At 36.4% G+C, this 24,884-nt stretch overlaps 1 protein-coding gene across 4 annotated transcripts in view; it reads left to right on the forward strand.

The window, feature by feature from the left end:
• Nucleotides 1-24,884, forward strand: part of Tenm1 (teneurin transmembrane protein 1) — a 796,988-nt gene that overhangs the window by 676,975 nt on the left and 95,129 nt on the right. For all 4 annotated transcript variants that reach the window (XM_015498499.2, XM_048797132.1, XM_048797133.1 and 1 more), the window contains 3 exons: nt 333-582; nt 9,419-9,439; nt 14,752-14,984. In XM_015498499.2, coding sequence (XP_015353985.1) covers nt 333-582; nt 9,419-9,439; nt 14,752-14,984 — 504 coding nt within the window. The remainder of the gene's footprint in view (nt 1-332; nt 583-9,418; nt 9,440-14,751; nt 14,985-24,884) is intronic.

Genomic DNA, 24,884 nt, shown 5'->3' on the forward strand with positions numbered 1-24,884 from the left:
CCATAGATGATGCACAAAGCCCACAGTGAACAGGCAATCACTAAAAGTTAGTCATTGAATGCCTTATTGAGGTATTCAGAATCAGCATTAAAGGGTCTCATTGTATTTCTCCACTTCACAGATAGACAAACTGAGATGCATTGTTGTAGTTATGCAGTTAAACAAAACCAAGGCAATTTGTTTCACTCTCAGATTTTTTTTTTATGCCAGGCCAAAGCTCCTTCCTGTTTTGAACAATGAGAGAGGAATTTAAATGTAGCCGAGGAATTTAAATGTAGCTGAAATTATTTTGTGGTAATTGTTTTCTTTTTAATTTTTTTCCTTGTGTCTAGGAATCATACATAAAGGAAATGGAGAAAATATGTTCATTTCCCAGCAGCCCCCAGTCATATCAACCATAATGGGTAATGGACACCAAAGGAGTGTAGCTTGCACCAACTGCAATGGTCCAGCCCACAACAACAAACTCTTTGCTCCTGTTGCCTTAGCTTCTGGCCCTGATGGCAGTGTGTATGTTGGTGACTTCAATTTTGTAAGGCGAATATTTCCCTCAGGAAACTCCGTTAGTATTTTGGAATTAAGGTAAGTCTCCTCTAATCTCTATGTTTGCTTAGCGGATAAAGGAAAAAGCAAGACTAAGATAACATGAAGAGACAAAATATTGCCAGAAGGAGCAGAAAATGCAGTTGCCTGTATTGTAGCACTGAGTTAAGATGCAGGAATAGGAACAATAGACAACGTGCCCACTCCTCCTATTTGAAGGAACCTTTGAGCACTGCTTTGAAGAACCAGGAAGTGTTGACATACCTGTATGTGGTGCCTTTCCTATGTACTCTGCTGTCACTGACATTGATCTCAATACTTTCAAGTGGTCAGGTAAGTCACCAACCCACATTGCTGATTCCTATGAAGACTAATAAAAATATCTATTCCATTTTGACAAGTAGAGGTATCACCATGTCCAAAAGCTAAACTTTCTAAATTCTCTGGGTCCAATCTTTTGAAGTGGTCCTTTAATAAAGAATGAAATGGTAGTCTGTTTTTTTCATGGCCTGATAAGGAAAGAACTAGGTTTTTATCTTTAAAAGCTCAACTCCACGATGAGCAAAGCATTCACCCTTAGATTTCTTGAGACTAAAAAGAATTTTGACACCTTTTGTAAGGAATTCATACCTTTTGATGTTCTGTATCCTCAACTTTACATAAAGATTACAACTAAGTAGACCGTGGCCTAATCGTCTTACTTTTACCTTTTCTGAGGCTATAAGACACAATATATGTCTTTTAGAGTCTAAGAAAAGAGAAGCATATACCCTCATCTTGTTAGGGATAAACAAATCTGATTCCTCTCCCTGGGTAAATTGGTAGAGCTTTCCTTCTAATTGATTATGACTGCTCTATCACTGATTTTTGCCTCTGGAAATTTAAACTAACAGTTTCTCAATATTCCAGAAGATTTTGATGCTATCCTATGAACTATACCATCAAACAATTTTTACCTCAGACATCTCCTCAATTACCTCCAAAATAGTGACTGGGAAAGCAGACCCATCAACAGAGCAACTTGTATGTACAGAGAACTGTGAAGGCCTGTCAAAATACATGAGAAGCCTCCGGTCATTTTCATTTAATACTTATGTTCACGCTAGCATGGAAATTTGAATTTATAAGGATATTCCTTGATATTTTTCAGATTCTTATGCTTGCTAAGAAACCTACCTCCCTTTTCTCAGACTGAGTTATTCCTTCACACCTAGCTGGGGAAATCTTCTAGTCCCAAGCCCCCATCCATTTTTCACATTAATTCACTCCAGTTTTAATACATTTCTTAATTATAATTGCAAACGCTGTCATAGGGAAGAAAGCTGTTAAATCCCTTGGCTAATAAAAATAGACTGTAAAGTTAAGACTTCATAAAGACAAAGCACATCAAGAGAGTATAGAGAAGTACTAATTCATAGTGCCCTACCCTAATCAAGGGTTCAAGTACCTCAAGATGTCCTAGGGACTTGTCATTTCCAATTCTTTGGGCACCTACTTACTGGAAAGTCAACAGGAAGGCCAAAATAATTGTATGACTGGATATGGAAATGATTTGTACAACGTTCTACATTGTTTTGAAAACCCGGTGGGTGTTCTGTCTACATGATTCCAAACATGGATGGGAGCACTGAACAATTCATTCAACATCTGAACATTTCCAGTCATGCAGATATTGGTTGTCAGATAGACAAAGACTTTGTCTTACTGAGCTTAAATAGCTCACCCTACAAAGCCTTTATATCTAGTCCTTATGTAGCTAACTCCTCAAAGGAAAGATATTAAAATTAAAGATAGTAAAATATAAAAAAATAATATAAAGAAGCCCCAGCTAAGTTTAGTCTTTCCTTTGTAATTTAAATGTAAATTTATATAAGGTGGAGCAATTGTCATTCATTGATGAGATTCTCTCTTGGTCAAGGATCCTTAACAGTTCACAAATTTGCATTTTAGTCCTTATGACCTTCAACACAAAGTCATTTAAAGTATGAAATAGAATATCTTGAACCTTAATTGTAAAGTTATTTTCTCAGTATAAAGAAAAATTAGTTTCTGACTGAAGTCTTGTCTAATGCCTCTATGCATTCTTACTCTACAGCACTGTTTTCTCTCATTGTCACAGATCTTCAAATACATAGGCATGTACACACCACAAACTCCTACATGAAAGACCTCTCACTTAGCATAAGTCTCATTAGCTGGTTTTTTGAATTAGGATCTTTTAAAGAAGTTTATTTTGTTGTTGTTGTTGTTGTTGTTGTTGTTGTTGTTAGTCTCAGACTTCTTTGAGAATCTATTTAAGGATATAGGCCCTTTCAGAAAATACACATCACCCAAAATCGCACATAATGATTTACAGGGTTGTGTTATTCCCTCCCTTGAATCCCCACCCAAGTGCTGTCATAGTTAAGATATCCTGCAGTAAGTTCAAGGAGAAAAGCAATTCTCCCTTCTCTATTCCAACATTCCTGTGATTGGCCATGAGAGAAAAAAGCTGATTGAATATGTGTGATCATTTTGACCTAACTGACAGGTAACTCCCTATTTGACTATAATCAAAACCATCAAACTAGTTTATGTCAGCATACATTAGTTGTCATGTTTACCCAGAAACTAATATAGTTCTTATTAGATTCACTGTTTTTTTAAAGCATGTATCCTGATCAGTAGCTTATATGTGTACACTGAATCTTTCATATATTGGTGGATTTATATATTTGCTTTATAATATTTTCAGATTTGTTTCCTAGGGAGAAATAAGTTGATTTAATAAGACCATGATATCTTAAGAACCTTAATACTTATTTAGTTTCTATTGTGTTTAGGTAAAAACTTCATTCTGTACCAGTTTTGTTGTTGTTATTAAAATCAGTTAATTTGAATGCTCCCTGCCCCATGCACATTAGTCATTTTACTTGGTTGAATCATCTGTTTCCTTGGAAACACATACTAATAGAGTCATTGTATTGTTGCTTATATTCAAAGTTGTAAATGGAAGGACAATATTATTAACAGGTTATAACAAAAAAAGGATAGAGAACTTTCTAGATCTTGACCCTTGTCAGATTATATATTATGAAACTTAATTACTCCATCTTCTATTTCCTTATCCATAAAATTGAATTCAGGTTTATAGTTCAGTGTCTTCTTACATGTCTCATATGGTTTCACTTGTATCGGTTTCACTTGTACTGAGATGCACAGATGGGTAGTTCTCAACCCAATGTTCGATGATATTTTGGGAGGACATAAAGTTTGGTTCTAATGGATTCCCTGTCATATTTCCTTCTCTGCTATCTTTTTATTCAATATTTTGGCCACATTGAACAATTACAGATGCCCCTTGACATTTCAAAAATTAGAAGACTAGATTCTTCCATCCTCAACCCTGCCAATTCAAAGTATCCCCAATTAAGCTTCTTTCACCTGACCTAAGAAATAATTTAATATTTGTTGGTTGGTTGCCATTCATTTATTTCCTCTAGTTGGTCACTCACTAGCTGAAGAAGGAAGGAAAGGAAAAGTCAATGATATAATTATCATTAGAAATCTGCCTAGAGAAACAATATTTTATGTTATTTAAGCCTATAATAACCCTTTGGCTGTTTCCAGCAGATTTTATCCATAAATATACAACTTAGTGCTTTAATACACATCTTAATGCTTCCTTTCAGTGTAGGTGTTTCAGCCAGCTTTTTCTTTGTTGCTGTTGACCAAAAGACCTGACAAGAACAATTTTAAGGAGGAAAAACTTATTTGAGGGTTCACAATTTAGAGGTCTCACTCCATAGGTGGCTGACTCTATACCTTAGGGCCAGGGATGAAACAGAACATCATGGCAGAATAGTGTGACAAGGGAAGTAGCTCACATGAAGATCAGAAAGTAGAAAGAGAGTTGACTCACCAGATACAAAATATATCCTCCAGAGGCACTCTTCCAGCGACCCACTTTCCCCTGCCACACCCTACCAGACTTCAGTCACCACCTAGTCAATCCCTATTAGGCGATTAATTCACTGATTAGGTTAAGGCTCTTATAACCCAATCATTTCACCTCTAAACCATCCTACATTGTTTCAAATGTGAGCTTTTTGGGGACACCTCATGTCCAAACCATAACAGTGGGATATAGAATAAGATAATAAAGAAGCTTATAAAATCATGCAATTAAACCTAAAGAAGTTTCAGAAACACATTTTCTGAAGACTTTTAAAGATAGATTCTTTATTCTGTGCAATAGTTCAGGTCTTGGTTTCCCTAAGGGATTTGCTTCTCATGTTAAAACTTTACACACACACACACACACACACACACATTTCTTTAGCACAAAAGTGATAGTAGTTTGTCATCTCTACTTTGTTTAGTCCCTTTCAATAAAAAGAAGCTAAAATACCTCTCAAGAAAACCTATTTCATCTTTGGATTACTCCATTAATAATTTCTTCCTTATATTCAACTTAAATCTGCCTTCATGAAACATCCACTTAGTAGAGGCAAATGTTAGCATCTGAAGCAGCACAGAAGTCACTTCACAAACTTTCACAAGTGTGAAGAGAGCTGCCATAGTTTTCTGAGCTTTCTCTTCTTTAGTTCAAACATCCCTAAGTCTTTCAACCATTTCTCATCATTTATGACTGCTTGCTTTTTCTTTGATCATGGCCTCAGGGCCACTTCTTGGTTTTCTAAAACTAACAGGGATAATTATATAAGTAAAAATAGGAGACACCATATTAGTGCTTTGCAAGAATTCAAATATGTAACATCCCCTTGCTCCCCTCTCATCTTCTAATTTCACAATTCTATTAGAAAACCTATTAAGCATGACTAGAAGTGATTTATTCTTTATAAAATCCTCATGCTGCTATTGTTCAGTATTATGTTAGTCTCTAGATATTTATTTTATTCTTCCCTTAAAAATGAAAGAGAAAAAATAAGAGACTGCTTCTTGGTACCTTGAGTAATTTGGACTCGACAAATGTCAATGTGACATGAAAATTTCTCCTGAGATTTTACTATTTCTTTTCCAGTGACTGGTTAATATTTCTTATATTGTTCTCAGTGTTTGACTCCTGTCATTGACTGGAAATTAAGTAGACCTGGAATAGCACCCATTTAGGGCCAGTTAGTATGCTGAGGGGCAGTGGAACTTGTAGAGCACTCTGCTGCAGGAACAAATAGAACCTGGGCTTTGGAGAGCTCTGCAAATAGCTGAGAAATGTCCAAGAACCATTCTGTTATCCACAGCACTGAAGCTACAAATAGTAGAAATACTACATTTAGATTACACAAGTGGTTCCTTCCCCAGCTTGATCTGTGTTAACAGTAGCACTCAGAGGCTCCTTCTGTCTCCCCCAAAAACATTTTTGCAGGTCTTCCACAGTGTCCCAAATTTGCACTCTAACAACTGGGATCTTTTGAGTTGATACATTATGTTTCTAAGAGTTCCCAATATAATAAATTATTTTAGAGTGGCCCCTCAAACTAAACTCACCCATTAGTCCTTCAATACTCATTCATTTATCAGTTAACTTTTCAAAGAGACTGCTAGCTGAAAGCAGGACTCTAAAACACAAGACAGGTAAGTTGTGATAAGGGTGAGGGATAGAGCCAAATCATAGGGGAAGGTAGTCTTAGATAAAAGTTGATAGACTAGGGAGTGCTGTGAAGTCAGTGACAAGAAGAGCGGACACCAGCTATTCAAAGAAAACCATGGAAAGATGAGCAGGGAAGGCAGTCCATTCTTCAACACCAAATATTTGTGGCCAAGAATGAGGAAAGAAGTCAAGAACATCATGAAGAACAATTAAAGGACTACAGCTACCACAGAGCAGGCCATTCAAACTCTCCTGATGCCAACTGACTAGACAGTAGCACCAAAGTTGGTATACCTCCTCTTTTCTGTAACTTGTCTCACAAAAAAATATAAAAAGAATAAATGGGACATTGTGTTAAGTGAGAGAAGCCAGGCACAAAAGGCAAATATTGTATGATTCTATTTATGTTAAATACCCAAAATAGGCAGATCCATGGAGACAGAAATCAGTTTTTTGGTTGCCTGGAACTTAGGGAAGGGTGAATGGGAAGTAATTATCAGCAAATAGGTACAGAATTTCTTCACAGGGTGATGAAAATGTTCTGGAATTAGATGATGGTAGCAGTTGCACAACTCTCTGAATATACTGGAAATTGTTGAATTGCATATTTTAGAAGGGTGAATTTCATGGTACATAAATCATGACTTACTAATTTTCTTTTAAATTAAAAAAGAAGTGTAGATGGCCCTTTCCATCATTTGGATTCTGAGAAAATCAAAGACCAACTCAGAGACCCTATCATTAGGAGCATTGTTTGCTTTAAAAAGATTTGTGATTCCACTCCTTTCTCCTCCTAACTCATAGCAAGCTTCAAGTCAGTGAGTTGCCAGGTGGTGATGCCCACTGATGGGCCTAGGCTTTTGTGAAGAGCTCACACACTGGCACCTCAGTGTGTAATCAGTTGCTAGCTGCGCAGCAGGCTGACTTTGGTTGTGGCTCTCAATCCTAAATCCTTAACTAAAAGTAATTCTGAGACAGAACAAGGTCACACACTGGAAATAAATTCCGTCATTTTCACTTCCTCCCTCTGAGATGTTAATGAGAGAAGCTGCTCTGCATAATATGGGACATCTTTCCAAATTCACAATGACATTATTGGCAGGATCAGAAGCAGCTGCAAGAAAATCAAACCATCCCCCTCCCTACTCCTTGCCATCACCTAAGAATTTCAAAACCCTTTGTAGCCACACAAATGGTTCTGTGCCGTAAAAATCTATTGCAGATGAAACCATGTTTTAATGAGGTCCTTCTAGTATTTTCACAACTACACTTCCTTTAGAAGGATCAACTATGTTATAGTGAAGAGAACCAGCCTCAAATACTCTCATCTTACAATTTAGAGGCCTAGAAAACAAGCAAGTGCCTAAGAGACAAAGAAAATAGAAAGAGGTGCAAATGCCTGAGGCTGGGTTTCTAATCAGAGCTCTGTAGCCTTACAGCTTGACCTTCCTGTCAACCCACAGGATACTACCCTTTTGAGATGGGCCAGAGAAACACAAAAGTCAGTGGACCCTGACCTGTGGCCCAGCTAGTAAAAATCCCAGAAAGGTTCTTTTTCAAAAGAGTTGAATTCATTTTAGCAGATAATTTCAAATGAAATAATTTTGGATCTTTTCTTTTTCTTTAGTGTTCCAAAGAACAAGAATGTTTTCTACTTTAGATTAAAAGATTTGTTATCTTCACATTTTCAAAATGATATAAAGGCCAGATTTAAAAGGATTTTAAAATTAAAATGACTATATTTCACAGATCATTATAGCCTTTTAATTCCAAGCAGACTTGACCCAAAGGCAGGCCTGTAAAGTCTATGTCCTCTATGTAAGAAGCCTCATACCATGTCCCAGAGTGAAATGCCCTAGGCAATACCATATGCCAAGAGGTTCATGGATCAGGGACCTCCAAAGAGTTCAGCTTAGTCTGGGCTGACAATTCTGGTTTTCCCACCCCAATTACCCCTTTGAGCATGGATGACTGAAAGACACAAAATTTTAATAGTTGATACATATGATATACCAAGGATTGAACTCAGGGGCACTGTACCACTGAGCCACATCCCCAGCCCTATTTTGTATTTTATTTAGAGACAGGGTCTCACTGAGTTGCTTAGCACCTTGCTGTTGCCAAGTCTGGCTTTGAACTTGGGATCCTCCTGCCTCAGCCTCCCGAACTGCTGGGATTATACGTGTGCACCACCATTCCCAGCTTATTGATGCAGCAGTTTTGATACTAAGGACATCCTGTTGTGGTCTAAGAGAAAACCCTCATACTTTCAACTTATTAATAGTGTGTGTGTGTGTGTGTGTGTGTGTGTGCGTGTGTGTCTGGGGAATGAACCCAGGGCCTTGTACATGCCAGGCAAGCAGGCTATACCTAAACTACATCCTCAACTCTTTTTGTTCTGTTTTATTTAAGACAAGGTCTCACTAAGTTACCCAGGCTAGCCTCAACCTTGAGATCTAACTGCCTCACCCTTCTAAGTAACTGGAATTACAGGCATATGCCACCATGTCTGGTCCATTAAGAAGTTTTTTAATATTAAGGAAGATGCACACAGATATTCATATTTTTACCTCTAAAATTTAATAAGGGGTTTTTGCCTGTCCAGCACTTGACTTGATTATAAAACACAATGATTTCACATTTTGATAGGGTTATTTTGGCCATCAAAGCAGAGCCTAGAATGGTTAGATCCTTTGCAGTCACTGATTTTTCAGCTCCTAGCCCAGTGGTTCTTTTTTATTGATTAAAAAAAAATAAATGACAGCAGAATGCATTACAATTCTTGTTACACATATAGAGCACAATTTTTCACATCTCTGTTTGTATATAAAGTATGCTCACATCAATTCATGTCTTCATACATGTACAGTGGTTCTTAAGACTAACTCTGTATCAGAATCACCAGCTGAGTTTGTGAAAAATAAAATTCCCAGGCTCATACCCCCATATCAGAATTCTGATATGGTAAGACTAGGAAGAGCACCATGAAACTACACATGGATAAGAACTCAAGTGATTCTGATGCAGGTGGTCCAGGGAGAACTTTTTGAGAAACTTGCCTTAGAAGTTGGAACAATCACTTTGACACCATGTCAGGAAAAGAAGCCTGGAAGATTGGGTCAACTTGGGGTTGCACACCTGACTAAATGATGCCTGTGGAGTCTCCCTAATTATAACAAACTGAATTAGGAGTTGGTGTGTCTGGTTAGATTTGAATTGTTGAACGATACTGATGACTCTCTATTTGCTTTTGCTTGCCACTCGTGGATACCTTGTGCACCCTAGAAACAGAGATACCAGACATAGGTAAGTAAATGACATGGGCAGCTGCCTATTAACCCCCCTTGCCTAAGAGGCCACCTCCCAATAATGTGCTAATGGAAATTTTGCTTCTTAAATAAGGTTAAAGAAATGATGTGAAAGTGAATTTATGGAAATTATGATGCAGGTAAGTGTCTTCCAAAAGAACAGGACTCCACCACTAAGTAGAAATTTGCTAGAAGAGAACATACTGAAAAGAAAACAAGATAAGTGAAATCTGGCAGTTCAGTACTTCATGGTAAAGCAAGGTCATAAGTCTCATCATATTTCCCTAAGGTGATATCACAAATTAGTCTGTAAGTTCAAACAGATTGGCTGTTTTCAAGTTGCAGGTAGAGACAGGAATAATACAGCAATCTCCCTAGATCCAGAAATGGAGTTGTCAAGTGTATGATGACCTTATTAAGAGTTTTCTTTCTTTCTTTGGTATAACCTTATGGTTTCTATTTCTTCCCACCACAAAGAATAGGAAAATTCTGAAATAACTGTTTACCACTTACCATCATTGTCACATAGCTCTGGAATTAATCATAATGAGTATTTATTCAATTTGTTTCTTTATTAAACTTGTTAAAACTATTCTAAATTCCTGAAATTGTAAAAGAGAAAACTGAATTTATTCACTCCCAAATGCCGATTGTCATCAAAATGGCACCAATAGGGTTTATAATTTGGATTTCGTTTGAGAGATGCCACTTCCTAAATGCCAATGCATGAGATCAGCCTCACTACTTTGGCATAACTGATTCCTTAAGCAAATTAAATTGGTTGTCAAATTGCTTACTGGTAAAGTGTTGCACAGTATTAATTGTAAGCATTAATTGCCCATTTAACAATCTATGTGATTTTAACTAGCATGAATGAAGTGATCTTTGCTAAGTTGAAGGACACTGGTTGAATGTAAAACTAACCAGAAGGTGAAAATAAGTCTAACACCCTAATTATAAAAGTAATCTTCACATTTCTCAAATTGCAATATGTATTTAGACACGAGGGATTATAGCAAATTGGAATGTAGCACAGTGGCTTTTCTTTCTAAAGTATGGCATGTTTTCAGAAAGTAGAAAGTAATCAGTTTCAAAAGAGCTGAAGTGCACTTGGGCAATGGCATGAAATGGCAAGAAATTACATACCAATATAGGGAATGTCCTGACTGTTGGCTGTCAAGAAAATAACATTAATCAGATTTGAATTTGGTATGGTGGGCTATTACATTTTCTAAATGCTAGTACATAAGTTAGAGAAAATCCTCACTGAGCAAAATAAGACATGTTACTCAGAAGGCAAGAGCACTGATTTTTGTTCAATTTCAGAACAATTTCTGATGGAATATTACACACATAGTCACACATAGTCACACATGATCTAATCTAATCTAATCTTACTACAGGCCCAGTCTTGTTAGTGACCCTGGGCAAGCCCCCCTATGTGTCTGGGTTTCCCCAGCTGAGGTTTGAGGGGAATGCTAATTCTAACTTCCCTCAGAGGCACATTGGAGATATTCAATAATGAATGAATGTAATGCATTCCAAAGTACTTTTGTGTGGATAACATTTCTCTTAGAGAAATAGCTTATGGGCTTTTTCTAAACAAAGCATGATTAATCTGGCTTAGCTGAAACTCCACAAACTGGCTACCAAAGTATTGACAGTTGTTTCGGGGAATGGTTGTGACTCCTTCTTTATTCTAGAAAGATCTAAGCACATTGGAGAAATTTTATTCTGCAGGTAAAAATTCAACTAATGTAAAAACTTTCACTCAAACCCCTATTTAAGAAGTCTCTGCTACAGAGATTCCTTGTCTGATAAAATTGCCAAATCAGCCTGGAGTCTGTTGGATCCTTTTTCAGTGTATTTACAGCACCTGTCATGGTGGTTCCAGGGTTGAAGATATTCCTGGAATCTACCAGATTATCTTACTTGACGAAGGTAATTGGATAAAAATCAAGTATTCCAACTGAACCTGATTTTTTTCCAATAGAAACTGTAACCTGAATCCCATTTAGTATTTTCCAGGCTTATTATTATTAACATACATAAATATGCTTGAGAGGGCAAATGCAATTTTGAATACAATTAAGAAGAAACCAGTCTTTAAAGGTACCTTTGACCCTGTCTCCTCCATATTGCTGGTTAAGTATTCAAGGCCTAAACTTACTTATGTCTTAGTTTCACATCCCACAGTCCAGTTTAGTTCAACACTTACCAAACACCAAATCTGTCAGGCACTCTATTTGGCACTAAGAATAGAAAGGTGAATATGGTACCTGCCTGCAAAGAGCTCACAGTGTAGTTGGAGAGAATGAGAGATGTGTGGCAAAAATAGTGCTTACATATGCCTCCAGATATTGGCTTCTAATACTATTCTCCAATACAAGGAACTAGGGATTCTTGGAGAAATAACTGATTCTAGGATTGGGGCAGGAAGTGTATAAGATGACTTGGTAGAACATTTTATAGTGCCGGAATGTATGGAAGTGCTATCAAAAAAAATCAACACTTATACAAATTTGGCAAAGGGGCACATGAGCCAACAGAAGAGCTTTGAATGGCTAAAGCTGGAACAATTTGAGCAACAAAATAAAGTAGCATTAGATTTAATGCAAAGTATAAAATAAATATCCATGAGTCCATATTGATATAAATAAACTGGTGAATTCTCTTTTTTTTAGAGAGAGAGAGAGAGAGAGAGAGAGATAATTTTTTAATATTTATCTTTTAGTTTTTGGTGGACACAACATCTTTATTTTATTTGTATGTGGTGTTTAGGATCGAACCCAGCGCCCCGCGCATGCCAGGCAAGCACGCTACCACTTGAGTCACATCCCCAGCCCCACTGGTGAATTCTTAAATAAATGAAAACGGGATAAAGCTCCCATTCAGAAGAATTCAAAATAATTTATGTAGATGTTCCACCCTCAAGGAAGTAGAATATAACTCTCTATACTTCAAATGTTGGGTGTACACAGTTACTTCCTTCCAAAGCAAAAAATACGGAAAGTGGGAAAGAAAGAATACCTTTACAGTGGAGAAACACTGTCTCAGCCAGGAGGTGAATGTCAACCCCATCAGTGATAAGTCATGTTGATAGGTTTGTACCCTTTATATGATTTGATCAAAATAGCATTTGACCTTTGTGGTCTTCCTCCAAGAGCCCACAACTCCTGTCTAGCCACGAGAAAAAGTCACACAAATTCCAATAGAGGGTCATCCTACAAAATACTCCTCAAAACTGGTAAGGTCATCAAAAACAAGAAAATTCTGAAACTGTGACAGCCCAGAAGAGCATAAGGAAACATGATGATTAAATATAATTTGATATCCTGAATGGAGTCCTGAAACAAAAAAGGGCATTAGGTAAAAACTAAGGAAACCTCAATAAAGTATTAACTTCAGTTAATAATTTTTTAAAATAATGCTAATACAACACAATAGATGCTACTAGGTCATGATTCCCTCCTCTCTGCTCATTTCTCTCTTTCTACCTCTTCTGTCATAATATTTGGATTTATGACAGTCAGACCTGATTACTTGTCTGTCTCCTCTACTAAACTGTGAGTTTCATGAAGAAAGGGATTGTATCTTACACAAAGGTAGGTCTCTAGATCATAGCACAGATTTTGGGCACATTTTAGGCACTTAGTAAATGATTTTAATAAATTAATAAACAAACACACAATATAGAAATGGTGCCAAGTAAATATTTCAGATGAAAGGAGTGATGGAGACTTCAACTAATGACAGCAGAGATAGAGCAGGCAGACTAGAGAATTTACAAGGTAGAACTTAAAAAAAACATGATGTTTTGCTGGTTTTGAGTAATGGTGAAGAGAAAGAATTGGAGAAGAGTGGCTTCTACTTTTTCACTTAGTCAACTAGGTGCTAGGCAGAGTTCTGGGTATTGAACATTTTAGAGATAAACAAGAAAAGGTTGCTCTTCTCCGAGCTCTCATGGTTTATTTGGGGGGATACTGACACATAAATAATTTAACATAATATATAATCCCCTTAAGCACAGTGCAAATAACCCAAGCTGGAGATTTTGGGAAGGCTTCCTTAAGGAGTAAAGCCTCAAAAGGCATATGAGAATGAATCAAGTGGAGAAACCTTGTATACCACACAAGAACATTTAAAAGTTTTTAAAGATGAGAGCCAAATCATCAGAATACTCCTGAAGGCAGTGTAGGAGAAAATGGACTTAAATATTCAAAAACTTCTATATACCACACTATAGAAAATACTTCAGGCCAGAGATGATGAAACTTAGAACTAATGCAATGGCAGGAGGCATGAAAGAAGAGGATGCTTCTGAAAGCTACTTTACAGACACAATTGCCTGTAGAGAGAAAAAGAAGAATCAGGGATGACTTCCAGGTTTGCAGCTTGAGTGATGCCAGTCACACATGAACCTTAGGTTCAAGTAAAATATCCTCAAACCAAAAGTTACTGCAGCAATTAAAACACTGAAATTAATAAGACTCAAAAAGAATGAGCTTAATCATTGATACAGACAAAAATAACATAAGATCCTATGGGCATATGTGATTGAAGAGTTTAAAAACGTCAAAATAGTCAAGGTAAGTTGTCTTTAGGAGAGATGGCATGTGATTACACAATCCTGTGATCAGGATTATACCTTAAATGAAGTTAAATATAATCAATTGTATGATGTCCTGAAAGAAGAAAAATGGATAAGGGAATTGATCATCAGCTTAAAAAAAAAAAAAAAAAGAACTTTGGAGAAGAAAATTTTGACTGCGGATCTACAGCACAGTCCTCCCAGCAATGCTTCTCTACCTTTGGCCATGCTATTTAACTGACAGCAAGAGCCTTAGGAGGATGGCAGTGTCCCCAAGTAAGGCAGAAAGCACAGAAAAAGAACATGTTTTTGAGGGATGGGGAAGGTAGAAAAATAAAATAACTTCTGTTTCGGATTTTTGAGTTTGAAGTGACTGTGAGATATTCAGGCAGTCTCCCAATTGGTAATTGGATAACAGGGTATGAAAAGTATCAGAAAAGTTATCTCCTGGGATTTTTTTCTCCTCTGTTTCTTTCTACCCTCAAAATTGATGATATTAAAATGCTAGCATCATTTCAAGTTAGCAGTACACATTGGACATTTTTTTTCATACCTAGACCCATGAGAAGAAAAAGAAGTATCTGTCCCCTCCTTATATAAGCAGGAAGATTCATGAATTCTTTCACCTAAGAGATTTTTCAATTTGTGACACACAGCAGACCCCAGGGGGTGCATGTTGGATAAATTGCTTTGAATAACTTTATTTTTCTCTTTCTTAGCACAAGCCCTGCTCACAAATACTATCTGGCCATGGACCCAGTGTCTGAATCGCTGTATCTATCAGACACCAATACTCGAAAAGTCTACAAATTGAAGTCTCTTGTGGAAACAAAAGATCTGTCCAAGAATTTTGAAGTGGTAGCAGGAACAGGTGACCAGTGCCTTCCCTTTGACCAGAGTCACTGCGGAGATGGTGGGAGAGCATCAGAAGCTTCTTTGAACAGCCCTCGAGGTAAAAAACAACAACAAAAATCTTCCTTTCATCAACTAAAGATTTCATTTGGCTTCACAAAATCCAAAGACTGCCATACTGCCATACTGTACTTCATCCATCCATCTCAATATTCTGCCTCTGACAAACAACTCTAAGTCTATCCCAGAAGATAGGCATATACATGGTGAAATTTTAGCCAACATGCATTAGTATGGTCATAATTGATAGCAAAAGATTGAAACACTCCCCTTCTGATTGATAAATAATTATTGGCCAAAGCCCTCTGAGTACCTCCTGTCTCCTAACTTCTCCCAGGGACTAACTCCTGAAACCTCCCCGCAGTCCAGCAACTAAAGGGTTAAACTGGCCCAGAAGAGAGCCTTCAGGCCCCTCCTTTACGTCTGTGGTTTGCATTGAGTGGGATCAGGTCTGTGCCCACCTTCTACCACTGTCAAGTGTGTTGTATATCTATCTCAAAGACCTTTACCATTCCTACTTTTTGCTTCACAACCATTAACATACCTTTTTTTTCCCACCAATTTATCTAGATCTTTTTTTTTTTTTTGAGGGGGAGAGTACTGGGGATCGAACTCAGGGGCATTCAACCACTGAGCTGCATCCCTCCCAGGCCTTTTTTTTACCATTTTATTTAGAGATGGGTCTCACTGAGTTGCTGAGGCTGGCTTTGAACTTTCCATCCTCCTGCCTCAAACTCCAAAACCACTAGGATTACAGGTGTGCACCACCACGACCAGCTCTAGATCATTCTTGAAGCTACTTGTATTCTCCCCTAGGATAACAAATTCTATTTTTTGTTTGCCTTCTGTGGTAGGTTGGTCTTACTCTTATTTGTCCTAAATTTTATTCTCAATCTTCAAGGACCAAGTTTGGTTGCCTGGAAGTTAGTGAACAAATGTGAACTTCATGATTTTGTAGACTTGGATTATATTTCCAGTCTAGGCCACTAATATGAAGGATGCTCAACTTTTGTCTATCCCATCTGCTTAATTATTTAATCACTTTTCTGTGTTCCTTCTCCAAGATGTATGAGTGTACATATGTACATTTATTTTAGTGAGTTTTGCAAATTAGTCATTTTATTGGGTCATATGAAACCATTTTTTAAATTGCTACACAAATAATATACATTTGTTGCAGAAAACTTAGAAAAGAGATAATGAAAAACAAAATAGTCACCCATAAACCTACCGCCTATAGAGAACAACCATTAAAGTTTTAGTATTTATCCATTTTTATTCTTTTCAATGCACATCATATATTTTAATTCTCTTAGAATCATATTATGCAATGCTATTCTGTAACTTGATTTTCACACTTAATGTATTATAAATATCTTCCCATGCCAATAAATATAGTGAGGTTAATGTATTTGATTTATTAGATGGTCACTTATTATTTCAAATATTAAGAGGTTACTTTTTAGCCTTTTGACATTAGCCATGTTGGGATTAGGTTCCAACAACTAAAGTTTAAAGACTTTTTGTGTGTGTGCTGGGGATTGAATCCATGGCCTTGTGCATGCAAGGCAAGCACTCTACCAAGTGAGCTATATCCCCAGCCCAAAGACTTTACTTTGTTTAAGGCTTTATCTTTCATAAATTCCTTCTAGCTAACCCCAGTCGATTATATCTGAATTTCTTTAACAGTGTCTACACTATCAAATTAGTACTTGATTATATTTTGCCTTCTTTTGTTTTCCATTTCTTTCATGAGTGGGAGATTTTTTTCCAAAAGAAATTGCTTGAGATGAAAAACTATACCTCATATTTTTTTAATTTTTCCCACTTCTCCAATTTTTAGCACAGTATATTCTTTAGGTGCTTATTGTGTTATTGATCAATTAAGTAACTAGTGTTTATGCCAGATATTCCTAAAAGGAATTTCAGTGATATTTATGATGGGAGGGAATGATGTTTAAAGGGAATGAATTTTACCTTGAAGAACATAAGCCCCCCAAGTACTACAGTAAAGTGTTCTTTCTTCCCTGTGCCATTTCTTATACATAGTAGGTCCACAATAAATATTTAATGAGTGAATGAATAACTCAGCTCATCATCAAAGGAAATACATCAGTCTGGGTGCCACCTTTTTCACAGGTTTAAAACTTTGTGGGTATTATAATGATGTCTGCATAAGAAATAGGGAGGAATCAAGCCTGTATTGTGCCTGAAATTGACATCCTCCTGAGTTGCTTCTAGTATGAAAACCACTCATCTCACCTACCACATTCAACCTGCCACATAGAGAATGAATATCTCAGCTTTTCCAAATAAAGCAAATAATTGGTTCACTGCAGCTTTTTTTGCTTGGAAAGCAGCAATAATAGAGTCCTGATGAACAGGATTTACATGAACTCTTGAAGCATCGGTAATGAGAATGCCAAAATTTATACATCTATTAAAGCTAATATTAAACTACATTTTTCTTCTTGTCATAGCCAGTGGTATATTTTCCTTTGGCCTGATTTATTTATCTATCTTTCCAAAAGTGGCCTTTACCATATAATCTGATACACTTTATTCATCCAAAGCAGCAAAGGGTCCTAAGAACACCTAGCTTAGACTTCACTATCTTAATCCAGCAAGTGAACAAGAATATTTAACAGAATGGGATGTACGAGTTACACTAAATATCCACCACATCACCTTCAACCATGCTGACAGTGTTTAAAAACCCTGAAAATGCCAGCAGCTCAGGAGGCTGAGACAGGAGGATTGTGAGTTCAAAGCCAGCCTCAGCAATGGCAAGGCACTTAGCAACTCAGTGAGACCCTGTCTCTAAAAAAAAAAAAAAAAAAAAAAAAAAAAAAANACTTAGACCCTGTCTCAAAATAAAAATAGGGCCGGGGATGTGGCTCAGTGATTGAGTGCCCCTGAGTTCAATCCCTGGTACCAAAAAAAAAAAAAAAAACTGATAGTGCTCTATAAAATCATTCACATGACAGAACCTATGTTCAGACATAAGTTTCTCTAAAAATGCTGGTCAGAAACTTAGGTGCCTAGCTATGACACCTATCTCTATGCTGAATATAGACAGTACTCACCCCTGTCAGTGAATCAGAAGTGAGATTCTCATTATATGGAATGCTGCAGGGCAATTTCATGGACTTCCATAGAAGGAAAAAAAAATCATGCAAGAAGTTATTAAAGCACAGTGTGAAAATTGAGAGAAGAGTATGGCTAATTGCTAATTTCATCTTTGAAGTTCTCCTGCAGGTTCTTTGTCTCTCAAGAAAGCCCAATTTGGTTTTTGCTTTAGAACTACCATGCACATCAGCTTCTTCCTTCCCCCTTAAAAGACAGCAACTGTTTAATGGATATCTTTAAAGAAAAGTTTGAATTTTCCCCCTCTATTCAGAAGCTCATAAAGAAAAAGTGTAGATCAGTAGAAAATGGAAATGTACATCTAGGGAGTACAATTTCTAGGTTAGCAAAGAGAGCTTGCTCTAAGACTTTAACAAGCAACATATTGCAGGTATAGGGAGACTCTCCAACATGTCCTTAATTATGCAAGGTAAGTCAAGTAAATGTTAATCTTCAAGACAGCTAATTTACTTTCCAAATATATTCTAAAAATAGATGAAACAAAATTTGCTTTTGAGATCACTCATCCTAAAGTCAGAGTCAATTACCAAATGGGATTAAAAAAACAGCAAAACATAAAAAGTTAGAAGCCATGGGGTGTTTTGTTTATTGGGGACTTTTTGTTTGTTTTTGTTTCTGAAAAATGGCAGCAAATTGTAGTGAATACCCAGTGGGGGAGACTGGACTTTCTTGTTCAATACATGTAATTTCCATGCTTCTTTAAATGATTCTGTGCAAGTCACTGTACCTCACTGTGATCTTCTGAACATAACTTAATGATGCCATGGCTGGTTTTGTGACATTAGCCATTCTAACACTGGGTCCTGAGATTCCTCAGTTGTAAACTGAGGGCTCATAATGATCTTTCCCTAAGCTTTAAAGTATTACAATAACCATAGATAATTCTGGGTCCCTATTTTGTGCCATACACTGTACTAGATATATTATACACAGTATCTCTTATCTTCACAACAATGCACAAGTCTATATTGTAATATTATTCCCATCATGCAAACAAGGAAACTGATAAGTTAAGAAATTTACCCAGGGTCATACAGTTTACATCATACTCCTGGAATTCAAACCAGTTCTGCCTGATTAGAAGAAAATATTCATGATACCTCCACTATCTCACACTACTTCCCTATCTGCTAAAATCTAAATGAGCAGATATATAGTGTAAAACTCAAATAACAAAATCTATGATCTCTGGGAAGGATAGAAATATTGGGAAATAGTTTTCATCTAATGACATGTATTCAATGGAAACAAAGTAGTTTTATTTACAAGATAAAGAACCTTTAGTCTAGTTTCCTTTTCTATTAAACTCATTTCTCTGATTTTTCTAACCTAAGAGTGTATGCATAGTGCACTACATAGCATTTACATAGTCTATAAATGTAATTATTCAAATAAATCTCCAGGAAACCTTGTCACTTCTCTTTGGAAGATTCTGCAATTAGGAACTTCACCAAATTTTCCTTAAGGGACCAAGGCAGGAAACCTTCATTTTATTAAATTTCTTGACTACAGTAGTAACTGCAAATTTTGTTTGAAGGAAAAATGGAAGCATCTCCAAATAGAATTTCATATGATAGCCCCTGGCTACTTCTCCTGGGAAGAAGTCTTTATCTGACCCAGTTTTATGCATTTTGATTTGAATCCCAATAAAGAGAAACATTTGCCATTTTACTCATCAATACTTCAATGTAATGGGGCAAAGAAAAAAGTTTAGCAAAGAGGTTGACAGAGTGCTAATCCCTGGCATTGTATATGAGTTTGAATTGACTTTGAAAGATGCTTTTAAAACATGCATGGATGATGTAGTTGAAACTTAGGTTCCATTTATTATTTTTACTGCAACTTTCTTTAATTCTACAGAGAACTCAAACTAATGAGTCATGTAATAGATGACCAAGTACTTAAGCAGAATGTGAAATGGTACTAGGTGGGGATATAAAATAAAATTTGTGACAAGCTTGAATGCATTTATTTTTTTAAGTACATACAGAGGGTGAAGGAGTGACTGGACAGGATGAAATTAGTCAATGACTTAACTTGGTTTTCTTGGATCTCACCAAGGATTATATCTCTGTTTTCATGCACATCTTTAAGCAAAGTGACCTGAGAAGTCAGCAGGACTTAGGCAATACCAGGTGACTGCTGATGGTTGTTCCATATGAGAAGGATGATCCTTAAATCTTAGCAGCTTCCAAAAGTAGTTTCAGGTATTCATGACACCAGCCATACATAATATATTTTAACTTTATTGGCAATTATTAAATCTGAGTCTAAAAAAGTCTAGATACTAACAGTTTTCATACCTTCCTAGATCTAGCTGAGATATATCCTGAAGCTCTATTCCTTCCTCGGGCATGTGCATGCTATTCTGAAAAGCTATGTTTAAGATTAATGAAAAGATGCTGACTATGATCAGTGATGTCTTATTGATGTCACAGGTCTCTATGAGGGAGAGAGTAAAGTACAGAAACAAGAATTAGACTGTTCTTTTGGTTCTCCTGTGTGATGAGAACAGCAAGGTTTTCTTAAATTCCTTTAACATATGATCTACCTTGGTGATCTCACCATTTGGATTGACTTGAAGGATAGCTCTCAACAAAATTACAGAGGAACCACAACATGAACAAAAATAATAATATATTTAGGAATCACAAATAATTCCATTAGAGTAAAAATATTTAAGGGTAATATGAAAGGCAGGGATATGAAAAGAAAGAAAATTTTCCTGTTGGCAAAGGATCTGAAGCAGCTGAGTAACAGCATCATTTGATGCATGTATTTTGGATCATTTTGGTGATTGGATAATTAAATGTACTGGCGCAAGGTTGGGGCCAAGAAACCATAGGCAGTTCTGATAATTTTAAGGTAGGCAATGGAAATTAATATAATAAGAGGCAGAATAATCCTTCAGAAAAAGGAGAGGCTAGCCAAGAAAGCATGGTGTCCAGGAAACCAAGGGAGTAGCTCATTTTAAGAAGGTATGGAAACCAATATTAAATGTTGCCTATTTCTAGTAAAAGGTGAAAGATTTATACGATCTGAAGAGAAACCAGAGTATATGTCGCCTATTTCTAGCCATCGCATTAGAGAATGAGTTCATCAAAGACGCTACCATTGGTGGTTTGAATGGTGGTAGAGGCAGAAACTAAATTTTAGTCATTACATGAGCCAATGAGAAATGAAAGAATAAATATCACTAATGAAGATCACTCTTCTGAGGAGCAAGGAAAGGGAAGAAATGCCAAAACAAGATCTGTAGGAAACTGGAAGGGGGTAGACATTGACTAGGAGGGGAGAATGAAAAGACCATCCAAGGTTATGTGTAATATAAGGATAAGGATAAGTTTGTTGGTAGAAGGAGCTAGAAAGTTGATGGTTTTCTATCTGATAGCCTCAGTGTTCTCAGAAAAATGAGGAAGTGAGGTCAGACCTTGAGGGCATGAGAAATTGTGGTGCTAGGTATCTGGTAGAATAGTAGCAAAGTGAGGAGAGGTGGGGGAATAACAATGAAATACAGTCATCCCTCAGAATCCACAGAAAATGCTCAGGTCTCTTATATGAATGGCATAGTATTTGCATATAATCTACAAACATCCTCTAATATGCTTTACATCATCTCTACATTACTTATAATATCTAATAAAATATAGATGCTATGTAAACAGTTGTTATACCATATTATTTAGGTGAGTGCTGACAAGGAAAATAGTCTGTACATGTTCAGTACTGATACAATTTCTTTTTAATATTTTCAATATGTGGTTGATTGATCCAAGAGTGTGGAACCTGTAGATGCAGAGGGCTGACTATACCTCACATCACAATTTTGTCTACAATGAAACTTGGATCCCTGTATGTAAGGACCGACAGCATAGAATGATGCTTCTTTTTTTTCTTTAAGATCACTAGCCAAAATAACTTTGCTTTCTTATCACAGCTCCTCAATATCACACCTTTCTTATCTGTCCACTTAAGAATTGCCTCCACAGATTGAAAATAAGAGTCTCTGGCCAAAACAAAAAAATGACAGAGATCACACACTAACAGGCTGCAAATCACTTAAATCATATTTTGAGTGGTGTATTATGGTAACCTATAAATAACTAATTGCGTAAAATTGCTTTAGTAGTTTCTAGATGGCAGCTTTAATTAAAAGCACCAGAGACATTTAGAAGTTTAGAAATGGATGGCATGTAATTTGCCCTTTTACCAACCATAAAATGGTAATTAAGGAATTTGATTCACTTCTTCCTATTAAAAGTTTTATGAGAATAGCAAGTTCCTTCTAAATACAGTTTCTCCTCAGCAGAAGGTAGTGCATTTGCTTTATCAGTCTTCTCCAGCAGGGTAAGATGTTTTAATGTACAAATTCTTCAGAAGTTAATTAGGAAATCTCTTTCAATGCAAAATGTTTGTTTTTAAGGTTCTAAAACATGAAACTGTACTAGTGTTAAAACTTTGATCATGGCCCCATATTGCTCCATCATCAATATAAGATGGCCCCACAATTCCAAGTTTACCAAATGCACAGAGCTCACTATAAAATCAGAGAAACAGAGTAATAATTTCCTGATAAGTGTAGCATGCTTTGCTGATTTTTAAAGGCCTCTGTAGTCTACGGTGCATTGACTTCTCAGGGAATCCAGAACATCCACTCAACAATGGAGGAGTTACCAGAAGATGTTTTTAGCTTCCTTGATCCTTCAGAAATACTGGATAAATGAGCAGATATATAGTGCAAAACTCAAATAACATATAGTAAGCCAAGATGTCTTTGGAAATCCATGAATTTAACATCATCATGGACTAAAACAGAAATGGAGTCAGGAAGTTTATTTTTGTTTTATAATTGAACAATTTATTGTATTTTTGACCACTTCAGCACAAGGATTATAGATGGCATCACACAGAGCATTTACACCAGTATCACTAATGACTTAAGTTATATGCATGTAAGAAGGACACTGCTGCTTCTTTTTAATCAAGAAAAAGCAGATTTTTACAGGGTATCTAAGTTAGATGGATCTAAGCAGCAAACTGGTAAAGTGGAAGATGTTTGAAATAAATGCCTTCTCTTCCTTTTGTCTTCCATGATTCCCTGCAACTCGTACCCTGTCTCTCCTAGATAGAAATATACCCTTTCCTTTTCTATAACACCTAGTCAGAACTGGGTGGGAATACAATAGTATGTTAAAGGAGAATGGGGCCATGGGAGAAGTATTTTATCACTGGTATTGTTTAGAATTTCCAATGGATGATGTTAGTAAAAACAGAGCTACTATTCATCAGGCTCCTTATCATTTTAATGTTTCTACAAGAAGTACAAAGTGTGCCCCGCAGCCCACAAACCTTGGTACAGCACTTGTGGTAGTAAGAAAAATACAAAATAATGTTCATTGAAAAGTTAAGGACATAAATCTGTATGTTCTGTGTGGTGCTACATCTGTAAGGGTGCAAGTATATATTTACATAAAGAGAAAAATGTTTGGAAGCAAATATATCTACATGTTAGCGATGATAATTTCTGAAGAATGAATGATAATTGATTTTATTTTCTCTTTCATTTTCTGAGCATTTATTTTTATAAGTCAACAAAAGACAATAATGCTATTTTTCAAATGATCAAATGCTTAGTTATGAAATAAAATATAGCTTTGTATTATTCTTTAAAAATAGGTTGTTAGGGCTGGGGTTATGGCTCAGCAGTAGAGCACTCACCTAGCATGTGTGAGGCCTTAGGTTTGATCTTAGCACCATATAAAAATAAATAAGTAAAATAAAGCTATTGTGTCCAACTACAACTAAAAAATAGATATTTTTTAAAAATGGGTTATTATTATTCTTTGGGGGGGTACTGGGGAGTTAAATCAGGGAAGCTTAACCACTGAGCCACATTCCCAGCCCTTTTTATTTTGAAACAAGGTCTAAATTGATGAGGCTGGTCTTGAACTTCTGATCCTTTTGCCTCAGCCTCCCAAATTGCTGAATACAGGCATGTGCCACCAAGCCCAGCCTCAAAAATAGGTTATTCTCTCTCTCTCTCTCTCTCTCTCTCTCTCTCTCTCTCTCACACACACACACACACACACACACACACACACACGGTCCTGTCCTGTGGCCTGATCTCTGAGGACTCAGGTCTCTGCTTTCATGGGTGATAGCATTCCAAAGGAGTGGCATAGTTCTGATGGTTGACAATGGGTTATTCTCATCTGAATATGTTACAGGACACCTGCTGAAGGGATAATACCATAAGTCAAAAAAGAAACCTAAGTGGAAAACCTTGGAATCCTGATACATCAATAGTAAAAGATATTAATTGTACCTATTTTTAAAAGAGTAGTATAAAAAAATTAAATGATCCATAATCTCATTATCTAGATAAGCCCTCCTTGTATTGAGAAATAAAAAATATTTTTGAACTGTATAGAAAAATGCAAAAAGAAACCTTTAAGCTTATTTACCACAAACACACTCCAGTCCCTCTCTCCAAATGTAAGCTATTTTAACAGTTTCTTGAGATTCTTCTAGACCTTTATATTTACTTTTTCTTATGTGTAAAGAATCATACCATATGGATTACTCTTCACCATGCTTCTTTCATTTAATAATATATCTTGAAGATCTTTCCATAAAAGCATGTACATAATTACCTCTTTGTTTTTAAGAGCTGCTTAATATTATAACATATGGAATTATCATAATTTATTAAGCCAGTTGCATCTTCATGAACTTTTTTATTTTAATCTTTTATTATTACAGTTCCACAGTGAACAACCTAGTTCATGTATTT

Source organism: Marmota marmota, unplaced genomic scaffold, assembly GCF_001458135.2.
Source record: "Marmota marmota marmota unplaced genomic scaffold, marMar, whole genome shotgun sequence".
In the NCBI taxonomy this organism is placed as follows: Eukaryota; Metazoa; Chordata; class Mammalia; order Rodentia; family Sciuridae; genus Marmota; species Marmota marmota.